The sequence below is a fragment of the Embiotoca jacksoni genome, unplaced genomic scaffold (assembly GCF_022577435.1).
Source record: "Embiotoca jacksoni isolate LCO1_2020_lvr unplaced genomic scaffold, fEmbJac1.0.p SCAF_17, whole genome shotgun sequence".
Classification (NCBI taxonomy): domain Eukaryota; kingdom Metazoa; phylum Chordata; class Actinopteri; family Embiotocidae; genus Embiotoca; species Embiotoca jacksoni.
In genome coordinates, this window is record NW_027185307.1 from 618,158 (window position 1) to 634,450 (window position 16,293).

Below are 16,293 nucleotides of genomic sequence, written 5' to 3' on the forward strand. Positions count from 1 at the left end.
AGTCAATTCAAAGTGAGACCTTTGTAATTGTTAATGCGTCTGCGTGGAAATTAATGAAGGAATGTGAAAGTAAAACTGTAAATCAGAGTTGCTCTGGGCCATATTGCTTTTTGAAAAAGAGGATGTAGATGTCACATGGAGGGACAGATTAGGTCCTTCCTCGCTTTCAAGCAGTTTCTGTTTGCAACACAACAATCAGTTGGATTTTTTTTGGATTGAGAAGAAAAGCATGAATTTAATGATTAATATTGGTTACTTTTTGGTGTTTGGACATGAAAAACAATTTTCACAGTGAAACCATCATCACAAAATGTAAAGACCTTTGGTGAAAATCCAGTTTATAACTTTGTTAACATGTCCATGTAGGTTTTATATGCTATAAAACATATAATGAATTAAATAAAGAGGTGTGTGTGTGTGTGTGTGTGTGTGTGTGTGTGTGTGTGTGTGTGTGTGTGTGTGTGTGTGTGTGTGTGTGTGTGTGTGTGTTGGAGGGTGGTGGGGGCATTTGCATGTTCATAGATCTGCACGTTCTAAATCATCATTACATCTCAGCCACTTTAAAGCAGAAGGGAATTTTTTCATTGGAAAATACTTTCAAATATGTTGTGCTGAAGTGCAGAGGTGAGTTTTTAGAGGTTAAATCAATGTTAGGAGAGAAACTTTAACTTCCTGACTGCAGGTCTCCCAGCAGCCTGTAGGTGTACCACCATGAGCAGGAGAACGTGGTGAAGTGAACACTTCGAAGTCGTGTTGGGAGAGCTGTGCATCAACTGTGTGTTAGTATTTACATACACACCTGTCTACAGGTGCTCAGATGTGGGCGGGACAGTCTATCTGTCTTTTTCTCTGGATGGCACCACACATATCAGAATAACTTACCAGGGGCATCTGTTAAAATACTGACTTCATATTCATTTTACCAGCCAGCTGTAAGACTCAATATAAATCTGTAATTAGTTCTGTGTTGCTCATTGGAATAAACAGTTATTGGTTGAATTAGTTTTAACGGAGAAACTCCACAAACATGTACAAAACTGACTTTTGATGCAGTTGTGGCCCAATCAGATTTAAGAGAACTGTCTCCATCTGACCACACCCCCTACACACAAGCCGCTCCCCCTCCCCAGCACCATCATTACTCTGCGATACCACTGCCATTAAAACGTTCATATGTGACCTAATGGTATAAAGAGATTTTACAGATATTACTGTCCAAAGTCACCACGATGATGGCAGAATGAAGAAAATAAAATAACATGGAGTTTTTATCGGTTTCTCCACAGCGCTCCTTCGGAGTAAGTCTGAACATTTGATCTGTAGAGACCTCGAGGCTGGTGGAAGCGGTGATTGTTGTCTAGTCGGCGTAGATGATGAATCCAGAGAAGGTGCTGTACTTGTTGTTGTTGCCTCCGTGAGCTTTGCCTCCATCCAGCTTGATGTAGACCTCGTCTCCTGGCTCCAGGTGCAGCACCGCGCTGTTACTGGCATAGTCATAGTTCTGGTCGGCGTCCTGGGCGATGGCACTGGCACGCACCTACACACACACACACACACACACACACACACAGTTTTGTTTCACATCATAATTACTTTTAATGTACTTAATTAGACCTTTAAATATTTTTCACGTACTGATTCTCAGTTTCCACAGAAAAGATCTGAGATCATATGTGTACAGCAGAAACCCGACGTAGGCTCTAACTATGATAATATAATTATATTAAGTCAATAATTTTGTGTTTTTCCTGTCCAGTCTCCCTCCATTTCTGCGCTCGTTGTCTTCCGCTGAATGAGGGTGAACAAAATCATGCGACTGCTTTTGGGTCACAAGGAGGCTGACCAGATACCAACAAACCAAATGTGGAAAGTCTTCTAAAGTTTTAATGTTTGTCCACCTGAGAACATAAAAACTGACATCAAATTCAAAATAAACATATATTTTCCATAAAACATTAAAACTTAGTTTCAACATTTGATATGTTGTCTTTGGTCTATTTTCAATTAAATATGACTTTATGTGATTTACAATTCATCACATTCGGTTTTTAGTTACATTTTACACAGTGTTACTAGTTATTTGGAAACAGGGTTGTAATTGTGAGCATAAACTTAAAAGTTAAAAGTTTTCATCAACTCCTGTTTCCTTGAATGTCTGGCAGTCATCTTTGTGTTTCAGTGGGAACGTCTTTGTTGTAGCTGCACGTCCAGAATTAAAATTTTTAAACTGGAGCAAGAGACAATGTGAGACATCGTCTGAAGATGTGGGAAGAGATAAAAATACTGTGCAGTTCTACATAAAGTGGGACACCTGGCACTCTTTGTCGGACCTATCAGTGATGTCATCAACCATCAGTGATGTCATCGTTGGTTTGTGAACGTTATCAATCCTCCAGTTCAGATTCTGTCCGTCACCATCTTTGCTAGTTCGGAGCGGTTTGGAGCAGGAAGTGACCATATTTGGATGAGCTGGGGGAGGAGCCAGCGGTGGATCTGACCGATCTGATCGGAAACCTGACGATACTACGTCCCGCCCACCGATAGCTGTAACCTGACTGCACCACAGGCCTGTCAATCAAACAGGCACGCCCCCAAAAACAGGTCTTCTTGAATCTTCTTTTCTAATGAATGAGGGATTATTTTCAGATGGACCTCCAGAAAACTAATAAGAAGGAGTGACTTTAGCTAACAACACCGAGATAACTGATGGACACATTTTATTCACTTTGGATTTGATGACAGAAGTTGAATGGGAGTCTATGGAGCCGGAGGCTTTTTGGAGTCGACCTCTAGTGGCACTCGCTGGTATTGCAGCTGAAGACACTTCTGCATCGGAACCATTTTATATCCAGTCTGTGGTTCAGACCTCAAACATTCATCACTGATGGCTTTTATATCCAAGAGATACTCATTGTAGACAGATCGGAGTGCCAGTAGTAACGCTGCAGCAGACACTCCGGCAGCATGGACACACACACACATCCTCTCACAGGACGTTCTGACCCGGTGGGGCTCGAGGTGCTGAACACTGATATTAGACTTCAGAACCACTGCTGTGGTGGAGCGTGTGTCTGAGTCACAGCTCCGAGGTTTCCTGGTGGTGGTGTTACAAACGAAGACAGCTTGAGGGAAATTATGCCCAAGAAAGGCCCAAAAAGAGATCATTGAGGGGAATGAGGTCCTGGCTTCAATCCTCTCATCATAGAAGTTTAAGTTTGAATGCCGTTAAAAGTTGCTTCAATCAGGCATTTGACAAGTGAATATAGTTAAATGAAGTTTAAATGAGGCGTTCCCAGGCCTGCTGGGAGATATAATCCCTCCAGCGTGTCCTGGGTCTCCTGCCAGTTTGGTGTTCCCGGTAAACCTCCATTGGGGGGCGTCCAGGAGAATCTTGATCAGATGCTGAACCACCTCAGCTGACTCCTTTCGACGTGAAGGAGTAACGTCCCTACTCCAAGTTCCCTCCTGATGTCCGAGCTCCTTCCCCGATCTCTAAGGCTGAACTCGGCCACCTACGGAGGAAACTCATTTCAGCCGCACTCCGTCCCATCTGGAGGGATCAATCCACCAGTTTCCAGCAGACCACCATGGCCTCAGATTTGGAGGTGCAGACTCTCATCCCTGCCGCTTCACACTCGGCTGCAAACTGCCCCAGTGCATGCTGGGAATCTGAAGAGGCCAACAGGACCACATCATCTGCAAACAGCAGAGAAGCGATCCAAGACCCCCAAACCTGACGTTCTCCTCCCCCCGGCTGCTCCTAGATATCCTGTCATGAAGATCACAAACAGGATCGGTGACAGAGGACAGCCCTGGTGGAGGCCACGCCCACCACAGGCCACACCCACCGGAAATGTGTCTGACTTATTGCCGACAATACGAAAACAGCTCCGACTTCAGTTGTACAGAGACCGGATGGCAACGGGTCCGGAACCCCGAACTCCCACAGCACCCCCCACAAAACCCCAGGGCACCCAGTCGAAAGCCTTCTCCAAGTCTACAAATCACACGTAGACTGGATGGTTAAACTCCCAGGACCCTCCAGTAGTCTTGTGAGGGTAAAGATCTGGTCCACTGTTCCACGATGAGGACAGAATCCACACTGCTCCTCTTGAATCTGAGGTTCGACAAACGGTCGGAGTCCTTTCCATCACCCTGGCATAAGCTTTGCCCGGGAGGCTGAGTAGTGTGATACCCCGATAGTTGGAGCAACTCTCCGGTCCCCTTTTTTGAAAATGGGAACCACCACCCCGGTCTGCCAGTCCACGGGTACTGTTCCCGGGGCTCATGAGTATCCCCTCTCCCGCCCGGCACCTCTCACCCTGGGCAACTCCAGAAAAGGATAAAGCCCAGCCCCTCTCCAGGAGATGGGTCCACAGCCAGTGCTGTGCGTGGAGGTGAGCCCAACTATATCTAGCTGGTACCGCTCCACCTCCCGCTCCACCTCCTGCATCAGCTCTGGCTCTTTTCCCGCGAGGAGGTGAAGTTCCACGTCCCTAGAGTTGGTCTATGCTGCCGGCGATCAGCTCGCCTGGGCCCCTGGTCTGCAACACACCCGACCCCGATGCTTGTCCATTCGGGTGGTGGGTCCACAGGGTGGCTGCTCCATGTTGTTTCTTCAGGCTGAAGACACCAGCAAGCTCCCCTCCTGGGTCTGGCTCTGGGAGGGTGCCCCAGTTTCCCTGATCCGGGCGAGGTGTGAGCTGTGTGCTGCTGTTCATCGGTGGTATTTTCAACCGCTCTTAGGGCATGATTTGCTAAGATCTCAAATAAAGGTACTACACTGCGTGTTCCTTCCACAAGTTTGCAAAAAAAAATTGTGTGTGATTTACTGAGTAATTATGGGATTGAAATCAGGTCCAAATCTCTGTATTTAAATGAGGTGTTTGTGTGTTAAAGTGATTCCAGCAATGGAAAACAGAGCGACTGCAAAAGGAAAAGGAAATCTGATCTCATTGAAATTATATATGTATATGTATATTATATTATATATATATATATATATATATAAATATATATAAATAACAAGAACAAAACACTTTATAGAAGATTATCAGCAAGAAACTAAATACTGTGGGAAAAAGAAAAAGAAAAAAAGGCTTAATAATAAAACGTGGGTAAATAAAAGAGGAGGATGGTGGATGGTTAGCACTGTCACCTCACAGCAAAAAAGGTTCCGGGTTCGAATCCGGTCCTGGGCCTTTCTGTGCAGAGTTTGCATGTTCTCCCTGTGCTTGCGTGGGTTCTCTCCGGGTTCTCCGGCTTCCTCCCATCATCCAAAAACATGCACCTCAGGTCAGGTTACCTGGCGCCGTGCTAGTGGCAGCCTGTTGCAGCAGCTCCCCCCTGAGAGCCCCCCTGCTGTAGTGAAGAAATTTCCCCTCAGGGATTAATAGAGTGAATAAAATAAAAATAAATAAAAAAAATAAAATCTTCTAACAGACACTGATCAGCAGGTCCAGATCTTTCTGTGATGAGCAGCTGATGTTTCATGGAGTTCCTGGAGGTCTCGTGAACCTGATGAAGCTACCTGTGAATTCTGCAGGACTCATTCAGGATGTGACAGCTCACCTGAACAACAGGACTGGAGGGAGATCCAAGCAGAGATACGCTGGAACCACCCAGAGGCAGCAAAATGCTGAGTCGGAAGAAGTTCTGACTTTGCTGGTATTTCGTGGCTCCTCCTTGTTGTTGGCTGTCAATCATCTTTCAGTTCATTCAATAACTCAGAAATATCATCGCTGGACAAACGATATGTCTGAATCATTTGTGCCTCTGACATCAGAAATGTTTAACGGGTGTAAAACCACGTTGTCTACGTATTCTCTGGTTTCCCGTGTCTCCTCCACAATAAGAGCAGCCGTGTCTCCTTCACAATAAGAGCAGCCGTCTCTCCTGATGTTCATCTGATTAAAACCTTCAGTCGTACTAAAATACACAATAATCACTTCTGTTTCTACTTCCTGGTTTAGTAAATATCATTGCAGGTGATAACTTGTTCTATTTCCATGTTTCATGTATTTTACACCTTCAGGTAGAAACGTCCAATATTACAAATGATGGAGGAAAACAGGCAGAATGGACAATGTGTGTTAAACTGGACATTAGAAAGATGAAGTCCTCGCTGCACGTCGTCAGTAGATCTGATGGACATTTTTTTGCAGGTGATTTTACACACGCATACATTTAGTAAATCAAACCCTTAGTCTGGACTCTCCCCTGAGACCTGTTTGCCCCGACCAGGGGCTGAAGCTCCGGACAACATAGCTCCCAGGATCACTGAGCCACTCAAACCCTCCACCACGTTAAGGTGGCGATTCTCGGAGGGATTTTCTTTGTGTCACTGTGAATTCGTCCCCCAGAGTCAGACTGTCAACACCGAGTTCCACTGGGACCTTCTGAGGGGAACATTCACTGTGGACCACCTGAACTGTGTTGCCATGGCAACAGCCTCCTCCAACATCACAACACGCCGCTCGGATTTGGCTACCTGCTGCTTCTTTCTTTTAATTTGTCACAAACTTTTATTTGCTCAAGTTTCCGGTGCGTAAGAATCACAGACACAACCGGACCACCGCTCACAAAACCACAAGTAGCTCAGGTGCTGACTTTGATCTGCTGTGAACCGTTCGTGCACAACAGAAACAGTCTCTAAACTTTCTCATTCACCCTCAGAGTCAACCAGCATTTCTAATATTCTGATACTTCTTTTTGCCTGCATCTTTCTTAGCAAACAAACTCCAGTTAGACCATTCTCAACCCGACCCTCAGAGGAGCGGCTATAAAACCTCAAACTCACACAAACAGCATTCAAACAGGTGACTGGACTTCACACCAACAGAGAACCACAGACACTGCATACAGTCTCTGACCTTTTACCTCTGAGAGGTCCTCATGCTTAGTACTATTTATTCACATAGCTGAGCTCCACCCAAACCAGCTGAATCAGCTTATTTCATGTGATAATTGAGGGGAGTACTTCCTGTATCTACAGTTACACAGATGTTCCTGAAATACCTCCTACTGTGCTCGCAACTCTTGTGTGGCTGAACTGGTTTGAAAAGTGTCAAATAAATCGTTCTCTTATAAAGTTTAGCAAATATAATCCAGTGTTTCCCTTCAATTGGACAGTTACATCCCGGGACATTTGCTCTGCCAAGCAGTACTCACAGATAACTACTGGAAACAGACAATCTTCTCTTTCTCTCAGATCAATGAAATGAGTCAGAGGAGACAACAGTTTATCTCCGGGAAGCTTCGTAAAATAATGTACAAACAAGCTGTCATCAAATTCATGAAAATTGTTATATTGGTAGTTCAAAAGCATAGTTTATTTCAAGATTATGAGATTCATCCATTATTTCTATCTCTTCAGGTATGTTTTCAATAAAAAAAAAATAACTTTAACACAGAACCGATATTCAGACGAAAAGTTTTTGGACTTTGGGAAAATCTAAAATAATATGTCCACAGCATTGGACCAAAACTCATTCGGCTGGAGATTTATGAAAATGAAAACCACCTGGAGCTGAACTCAACACTGTGGAGATGACAGTGGACTTCAGGAGGAGCCCCCCAACACTGTGAAGATGATAGTGGACTTTAGGAGGAGCCCCCCAACACTATGGAGATGACAGTGGACTTTAGGAGAAGCCCCCCAACACTATGAAGATGACAGTGGACTTTAGGAGGAGCTCCCCAACACTATGGAGATGATAGTGGACTTTAGGAGGAGCCCCCCAACACTATGAAGATGACAGTGGACTTTAGGAGGAGCCCCCCAACACTATGAAGATGATAGTGGACTTTAGGAGGAGCCCCCCAACACTGTGAAGATGACAGTGGACTTTAGGAGGAGCCCCCCAACATTATGAAGATGACAGTGGACTTTAGGAGAAGCCCCCCAACACTGTGGAGATGATAGTGGACTTTAGGAGAAGCCCCCCAACACTATGAAGATGACAGTGGACTTCAGGAGGAGCCCCCCAACACAGCCCCCTATCACCATCCTCAACAACACCGTGTCTGCTGTGGAAACCTTCAGGTTTCTGGGATCCACAATCTCCCAGAACCTGAAGAGTCCAACATCAACTCCATCATCAAGAAAGCCCAGCAGAGAATGAGGAAGCTCAACCTGCCCCAGGAGCTGCTGATCCAGATCTACTCAGTCTGTTCTCTGCACCTCCGTCACCGTCTGGTTCGGGTCGGCCACCGAACAGGAACCGGCTACGACGGACAGTCAGGACTGTCGGTGCCGACGCGCCCTCCATTCAGGACTTCTACACATCCAGAGTCAGGAAACGGGCCGGTAGCGTCTCTGCAGATCATCCCACTCTGGACACCCGCTGTTCCAGCTCCTCCCCTCTGGGAGGCGCTACAGAGCACTGAGCACCAGAACCACCAGGAACAAGACCAGTTTTTATCTGCAGGCCGTCGCTCTGTTAAACACTTCACCTGTTCAATATGACTGAACCTTTTAGAACTACACCCAACTCCATCAGCACTATTTTCACTAGGTGCAATTGCACCATTATTTTAGGTGTATATATGTATAATTTATTTCTTTATTTCTTTGCTGTATATATGTCTATTTATGTTTTATACGTCTATTTGTTTTATATGTCTATTTGTTTTATACATCTATTTATGTTTTATACGTCTATTTATGTTTTATACGTCTATTTGTTTTATACGTCTATTTATGTTTTATATGTCTATTTGTTTTATACGTCTATTTATGTTTTATACATCTATTTGTTTTATGTCTATTTATGTTTTATACATCTATTTGTTTTATACGTCTATTTATGTTTTATACATCTATTTGTTTTATACGTCTATTTATGTTTTATACATCTATTTGTTTTATACGTCTATTTATGTTTTATACATCTATTTGTTTTATATGTCTATTTGTTTTATACGTCTATTTATGTTTTATACGTCTATTTGTTTTATACGTCTATTTGTTTTATACGTCTATTTATGTTTTATACGTCTATTTGTTTTATACGTCTATTTATGTTTTATACGTCTATTTGTCTATTTGTTTTATATGTCTATTTATGTCTATTTATGTTTTATACATCTATTTGTTTTATATGTCTATTTATGTTTTATACATCTATTTGTTTTATATGTCTATTTGTTTTATACGTCTATTTATGTTTTATACGTCTATTTGTTTTATACGTCTATTTATGTTTTATACATCTATTTGTTTTATACGTCTATTTATGTTTTATACATCTATTTGTTTTATACGTCTATTTATGTTTTATACGTCTATTTGTTTTATACGTCTATTTATGTTTTATACGTCTATTTGTTTTATACGTCTATTTATGTTTTATACGTCTATTTGTTTTATATGTCTATTTATGTTTTATACATCTATTTGTTTTATACGTCTATTTATGTTTTATACGTCTATTTGTTTTATACGTCTATTTATGTTTTATACGTCTATTTGTTTTATACATCTATTTGTTTTATACGTATATTTATGTTTTATACGTCTACTTGTTTTATACGTCTATTTATGTTTTATATGTCTATTTGTTTTATACGTCTATTTATGTTTTATACGTCTATTTGTTTTATATGTCTATTTATGTTTTATATGTCTATTTGTTTTATACGTCTATTTATGTTTTATACGTCTATGTGTTTTATATGTATTTATGTTTTATACATCTATTTGTTTTATGTCTATTTATGTTTTATACATCTATTTGTTTTATACGTCTATTTATGTTTTATACATCTATTTGTTTTATACGTCTATTTATGTTTTATACATCTATTTGTTTTATACGTCTATTTATGTTTTATACATCTATTTATGTTAAATTCCTTGTCTGTGTTAACATCTGGCCAATAAAGCTGATGGTGATTCTGAAAATGTTTCCTTCAGTTGAAGCCTGTAGGGGGCGCACACGGGTCCTCCTGCTGCTGTCTGACAACTACAGATCAATGTGAAATATGGATCCAACCATCAACCAGTCGTTGAGAACATTACTAATAGTTCCACAAAAAAACACATCGCTCACTCATCTGGAAATCATCTGACTACAAGCACAAGAAGCCGCTCCACAAAGTCTTCCGCTGGAGAGTTCAATGAATAAAATTGTAATGTTTTTCGAGCAAAAGTGAAAACGTGTTTTTAGATCCTTTTTCAAATGTATTAAAAATTTAAACTGGAAATGTCTAATTACTGTTCAACACATCATTTCAGTAGAACATTCTTCAGTAAGTTTGGTGGTTGGTTTCTTCTTCACTCTGTAGTTATGTGGAGTTTAATAGATAATATTCATCTGCCTCTGATAAACAACGCCCACTCAGGTCAGCTGATTCATTCACCAATCAGATGCAAGCGTTAAAGCTTCTGTGAGTGTCTCGTCAGATTTAAGAGCTGCTCTTCTACTGACATCTTTACTGTTTTAGATCATATCCAGAAAACCATCATCTGCAGCTGGAGGTGTAAATCTTCACTGGAGAGGAGGAAGACGTGGTTTGTTGTTGTTGTTAATGCATGTAAACACTAAACATCATCTGAATTATGACTTATGTCCAGATGTGGACAGATGACTGTTACAGAACCAGGGTTTCATTCATCTCTGTCAACACAGTATACAAAGCATTTCTGATGAAACCTCCTCCGTCGCTCCTCTCTTCACTTCCATCCACAACGTTATCTGCTTTATTGTTTTTTCTACTCTGAATGAAATATGAAGGTTTTAATACAAATCGTGATTTGAACAGAGAATCATTAAACTCAGTATTAACAAGGTGCTGATGTTTTCAGTTAACAGCACTTCATCTCCAAAATGTCAGTGAAACAGGCAGAAAGTGGCGGCGCCCCGCTCGGCGTCCAATCAGCATCCGCTCGGCGTCCAATCAGCATCCGCTCGGCGTCCAATCAGCATCCGCTCAGCGACTCACTGACCTGCAGCTCGTTTTCTCTCAGTGTGCGTAATTATTGTTTTAAAGAACAGAATTTCATTTCTGACGGCTGTCACTCCAGAAGCAGACATTTGGATAAATAGGTATAGTCCTCAGGTCTGTCCACACTGAGGGGGCGTGGCCTAAAAACACCAGCAAAATGTTGACCACTCACTGGACAATATTTGACATTAAAACTACTCAAACCAGCAGTGATGTGAATTTAAACAGTAAAGTTAGATAAACTCCATAAAAACACAAAAGATTCAGCTCATTGTTCAGAAGAAAAGATGGTTTCAAAACAGGAATATCTTTTTAAAATTGACACGGTTGATGTACAAGAATTATTGTTTACTATTGTCGGAGGAAAACTTCAGTACGGTTTGAACATTCTGCAAAATGATCCAGAGAGGCTTTAATGAGATGTATCATCAGTCCCTTCTCATACAGACAGACAGACAGACAGACAGACAGCTGACAGACAGACAGACAGACAGACAGACAGCAGACAGACAGACAGCTGACAGACAGACAGTCAGACAGACAGTCAGCTGACAGACAGACAGACAGCAGACAGACAGACAGACAGACAGACAGTCAGCAGACAGACAGACAGACAGCAGACAGACAGACAGCCTGTGATCCAGGTGAGCCCACCAACATCAATGAATGAATAAATGTCAGTCATCATGTAAATACGTTGTGTGTCCCTGCAGCTTATCTCCTGCTCAGTGTTGGTGCTCTGAGTGAAAGTATTCAGTTTAAAAACCACATCGACGTGAATTAAAGAGGACACAGCCCCCCCCCCCGCTGTGTGAAGGCCTTAAATGAGCCAGACGGGATCCAGCGCTCCTCGTCTGTCCCTGAACGCATCACGGTCACTTTATTTGATTACAGGCTGTTATGACTCTCGGCCCGTCGATGAAGGAAGGTGGTTGTGATGTGGATCTGAGGAGGATCCAGTCCAGCGGTGGGGACATGAGACGGGTCCAGAAACTGAAGCCGGTGGATGATGTGAGACCTGAACTCTCCTCTCAGACGGTTTATTACAACCTAAAGGAGATTTATTGGTCTGTCTGTTTAATGTTTCTAAGAACTTCTTCTGGAGTGTCTTGATAAGAATATTGTAGAAAGATTTTCACATATATTAAATAAGTATTGAAAAATGTGCTTGTTTTCTCGTCATGCTGAGTAAAGATGGAAGATTCTTTTGAGAAACATTCAGAGTGAAAAGTATGTTTATCTACAAGTAAAAAGTCCTGCATTAAAATGTGTGACTTTAATCTGATTAAAAGGACCATTACATCATTCATTAGTTCTGGTGGCATTATTACTGAAGTAGAACCATGTAGACTCATGTGGTCCTGTTGTTTCTGTGTGTGTGTGTGTGTGTGTGTGTGTGTGTGTGTGTGTGTGTGTGTGTGTCTGTGTGTGTGTGTGTGTGTGTGTGTGTGTGTGTGTGTGTGTGTGTCTGTGTCTGTGTGTCTGTGTGTGTGTGTGTGTGTGTGTGTGTGTGTGTGTGTGTGTGTGTGTCTGTGTGTGTGTGTGTGTGTGTGTGTGTGTGTGTGTGTGTGTGTCTGTGTCTGTGTGTCTGTGTGTGTGTGTGTGTGTGTGTGTGTGTGTGTGTGTGTCTGTGTGTGTGTGTGTGTGTGTGTGTGTGTGTGTGTGTGTGTGTGTGTCTGTGTCTGTGTGTCTGTGTGTGTGTGTGTGTGTGTGTGTGTGTGTCTGTGTGTGTGTGTGTGTGTGTGTGTGTGTCTGTGTGTGTGTGTGTGTGTATGTCTGTGTGTGTGTGTGTGTGTGTGTGTGTGTGTGTCTGTGTGTGTGTGTGTGTGTGTGTGTGTCCAGTGGTTTGGACTGCTGGACCACCAAATGAGGCTGCAGCGTTCAGGAAAATCGCCTCTTCACGTCTTCATTTCCAGAATTTAATCAGCTTCCACTTCATTTCTCAATCTGGGATTTCAGAGGCCTTTAAAGATGAATTTATTATTAATCAGATAATAATACAAATTCACTCATAATGACTTGAATAAACGGTTTGTTTTTAGATTTTAAGGATAAATCACCTTCTCAGCATTTCTCTTTCAAAGTGACCTCACAGGAGTTCAGTTATTATTATTATCATTATTATTATTCATATTTGCAAGTAAATCTTAAATAGATTCAAATTGTTAAAATAATAGAGGTCCTCAGTTGGAGACTATGAATTTAAATATGCAGTGAACTGAACTGTCTCATGTTTGAGCTACAAATCCTCCATCTGAAAACATAAATTTGAAGCCCTGATGAATTTAAAAATTAAAAATTAAATGGGTGATTTATGTTGTTCCTTTTTTGTTTTTTAGATGAATTCATATTTTTTCAGTTGAAACCATCTTAATAATACAGAATGACTTTACAATAACTGTTTTTTAAACGGATAACATGTTTGTGTATATGATTATTTACTTTTGATTGCTGACCTCAGTAATTTCTTGATATGACAAAGCAGGTTTTGTTTAATTCATGAATTTTGACAGTGAGTTTAGTGCGTGGCTGCGTTGCTCAGGACGACGTCCGGTCTCCTGTCAACACGTCTAAAGTCGCAGCAGCTGTAATTGAAACGTGTCTTTCAGCATCTGATTTGTCTCGCTGAGCCGCTCGCTGCTTTAATCCCACCGATGTTTGCTGCTCTTTGCAGCCGAGTTCCAGCAGCTGCTGACAGGACGGAGGATGAGCTCGCTGGAGCGGCGCTGCACCGGCCCGACCCAGAGATTACATCTGCTGCTGACAGGCTGAGCACTGCAGAGACGCACGGGGACGCTCGGAGACATTCACACATTCAGAGACGCTCGGAGACACTCAGAGACATTCAGAGACCCTCTGAGACACTCAGACATTCAGAGACGCTCGGAGACACTCAGAGACATTCAGAGACGCTCTGAGACATTCAGACATTCAGAGACGCTCGGAGACACTCAGAGACATTCAGATACCCTCTGAGACACTCAGACATTCAGAGACCCTCTGAGACACTCAGACATTCAGAGACATTCAGAGACGCTCGGAGACACTCAGAGACATTCAGATACCCTCTGAGATACTCAGACATTCAGAGACGCTCTGAGACATTCAGAGACATTCAGAGATGCTGAGAGACATTCAGAGACATTTGGAGACGCACAGCGAGCAGGACACCACCATGGACGGCTCAACAGAGACAGGCAGCAGAGAGATGCTGGAGGTCCTCGGCCTTTAGGACTATTATTATTCATATTAATATTATTGGTACTATTATTATTATTACTGTTATTATTGTTTGTATTGTAGGTATTAAGCTGATTGTACATGTTCTCTGGAAAACGACAGTAACATGAGCTGTTTATTGCAGATCATTTTCATGAAATGATCTATTTATTTATTGTGCACATTTAAGAGGAATTGTTGCAGCTTAAACTAGTTAAATATCTCAGGACATAAACCATCTCAAATCAATCAAACGCATGAATATCATGTTTCTCTCTGAGCTGCTCTTTACATTTATATTCATTTATTTATTTTACAGTTGTAGAAGTTCAATTCAAATTTAAAGGCTTGTTTTTTTGTATTGCTCAGTTTTAAATGCTGAATGTATTTGAATATTGTTACATTGTGCTACAGCTACTTTATAAATATGAGTTTTTACTGGGTGAGAAAATCCTTCTTCTGATTTCATGAAATGTAAAACAGTTTGAGAGAAACCCGAATAAATGAAGTTTAAACTCTGGAAGTATTAAAGTGTAAAATGTGTCTTCTGCAGTTCAGAGAACTTGAACTGGTTTCACTGTTTACATTAAAGAGAAGAAACTGACTTCCCTCCAGAAACATCCTCTCCTCACAGCTTGACCTCTGACCTTCTGTCCCATTAAACTCATCCATCCGGGACCAGAAGCGGACACCCCCCCCCCCCCCCCCCCCCCCTGTGTTGGACCATGACAGATATTGTCTCAACTTCTGAGAGCAGAACTAGAACAATGGTTTGGAGTTTGAATATCTGCTGACTGAGTGAACTGAATCAAACCTTTGAAAGCTTTCGATGTTAAATGACACTCGTGGTTCTAATGTCAGTTTCTACGTGCACGTGTCGTGTCACCTGGTTGTTTTTGCACAGGTCAGCCCACATGCTCGTGCCGTCCCCTCCGCGCATCAGGACGTGGTACGTGAAGAAATAAATCCCGGGGATGGAGCAGGTGAACTTGCCGGTGGTCGGGTCGTAGTGGTTCCCCAGGTTGGTCACCACGTCGTCGAACTTGAGCACCTCGTAGCCCTCGTGCTGCTTCTTCAGCCCCGCGTAAAAGGCGATCTTGGGCACGGTGCTGTACGTGGCCGCGCTGATGGCACCGGCAGCTGCGTTGGGTCCCGGAGGTCCCGGTAAACCAGGTCTGCCTGGTTCACCTTTCTCTCCAGGTGGTCCCGCTGGACCGGGCGGTCCCGGCTGACCCGGTGGTCCCCTTGGACCTGCTTTCCCCGGACGACCCGGCTCTCCTTTCGGACCTTGGATAAAAGTGGGCAACGACTGCACGAGGCTGTTGTCCCGGACTGTGTCCGCCGTGGCGGTGCTGGTCGGAGATTTGGTGCCATATGGGTCGCACACCATCCTACAGGTACCGAGCATCTCGTAGTGTGCCGCTGTCCCCGCTGAGTTGACCAGAACCGGAATGAGGATGACCAGAACCAGAACCATAACGACCCCCAGGACCCCCGCCGCCACCAGCCGCTTCCTGCCGACCAGCCGCGTCAGCGCAGGACGATCCGGCTGTCTGCTTTTAGGAGAAATCTTGCTGGCTGGAGAGGAAACCTTCACAGAGAAAAATGTAGCAGAGCTACAGTTTGCAGTAATTCGATGAACTTTTGAAAGCGGCGCCCCTCCCCTCCGCGTCCTGGTCTCCCTCCTCTTCACTCTGGTCCTGATGATTCAAGTCTCTCTGAAGGACATAAGGACGCGTGTCCCCCTCTCTCAGAGCCCGAACTAACAGCAGCTCAACTCCTGAGGAGGATCTGGACCAGTTACACTGTCGGAGGCGCGCAGAAACATCAGAGGGCGGGGGGGGGGGGGCACAATGTTCTGTCATCCAATAGAAACAGGGCAGGTTATCCCAATAAAGCAGGTTTTATTTCTCTGTATCAAACCTCCTCCAGAGACTCCTGCTGTGATCTTTTACCTCCTTTTTATTCTGTTGGTCTTCGACTCGTTTCTCCATTAGACACAAGGGAAGAAAATAGCTGCAGATCATATTAATTCCTCTTTATCATAAGATATCAAATAAATACATTACATTATTTTCTGCATAATGATTTTAATATTACCTGAAATGTAAACCCGTTAACCAGGCG

General features: G+C 42.9%; 1 protein-coding gene across 1 annotated transcript; it reads right to left on the reverse strand.

Moving 5' to 3' along the window:
- Window positions 1–818: 818 nt before the first annotated feature.
- c1ql3a (complement component 1, q subcomponent-like 3a) lies at window positions 819–15,667 on the reverse strand. The gene is made up of 2 exons (XM_069151212.1): window positions 15,053–15,667; window positions 819–1,537 (listed from the first exon to the last, which is right to left on the reverse strand). Exons 1-2 carry the CDS (start codon window positions 15,641–15,643, stop codon window positions 1,358–1,360), a joined length of 771 nt encoding a protein of 256 aa, XP_069007313.1. The 5' UTR covers window positions 15,644–15,667; the 3' UTR covers window positions 819–1,357.
- Window positions 15,668–16,293: the final 626 nt, after the last annotated feature.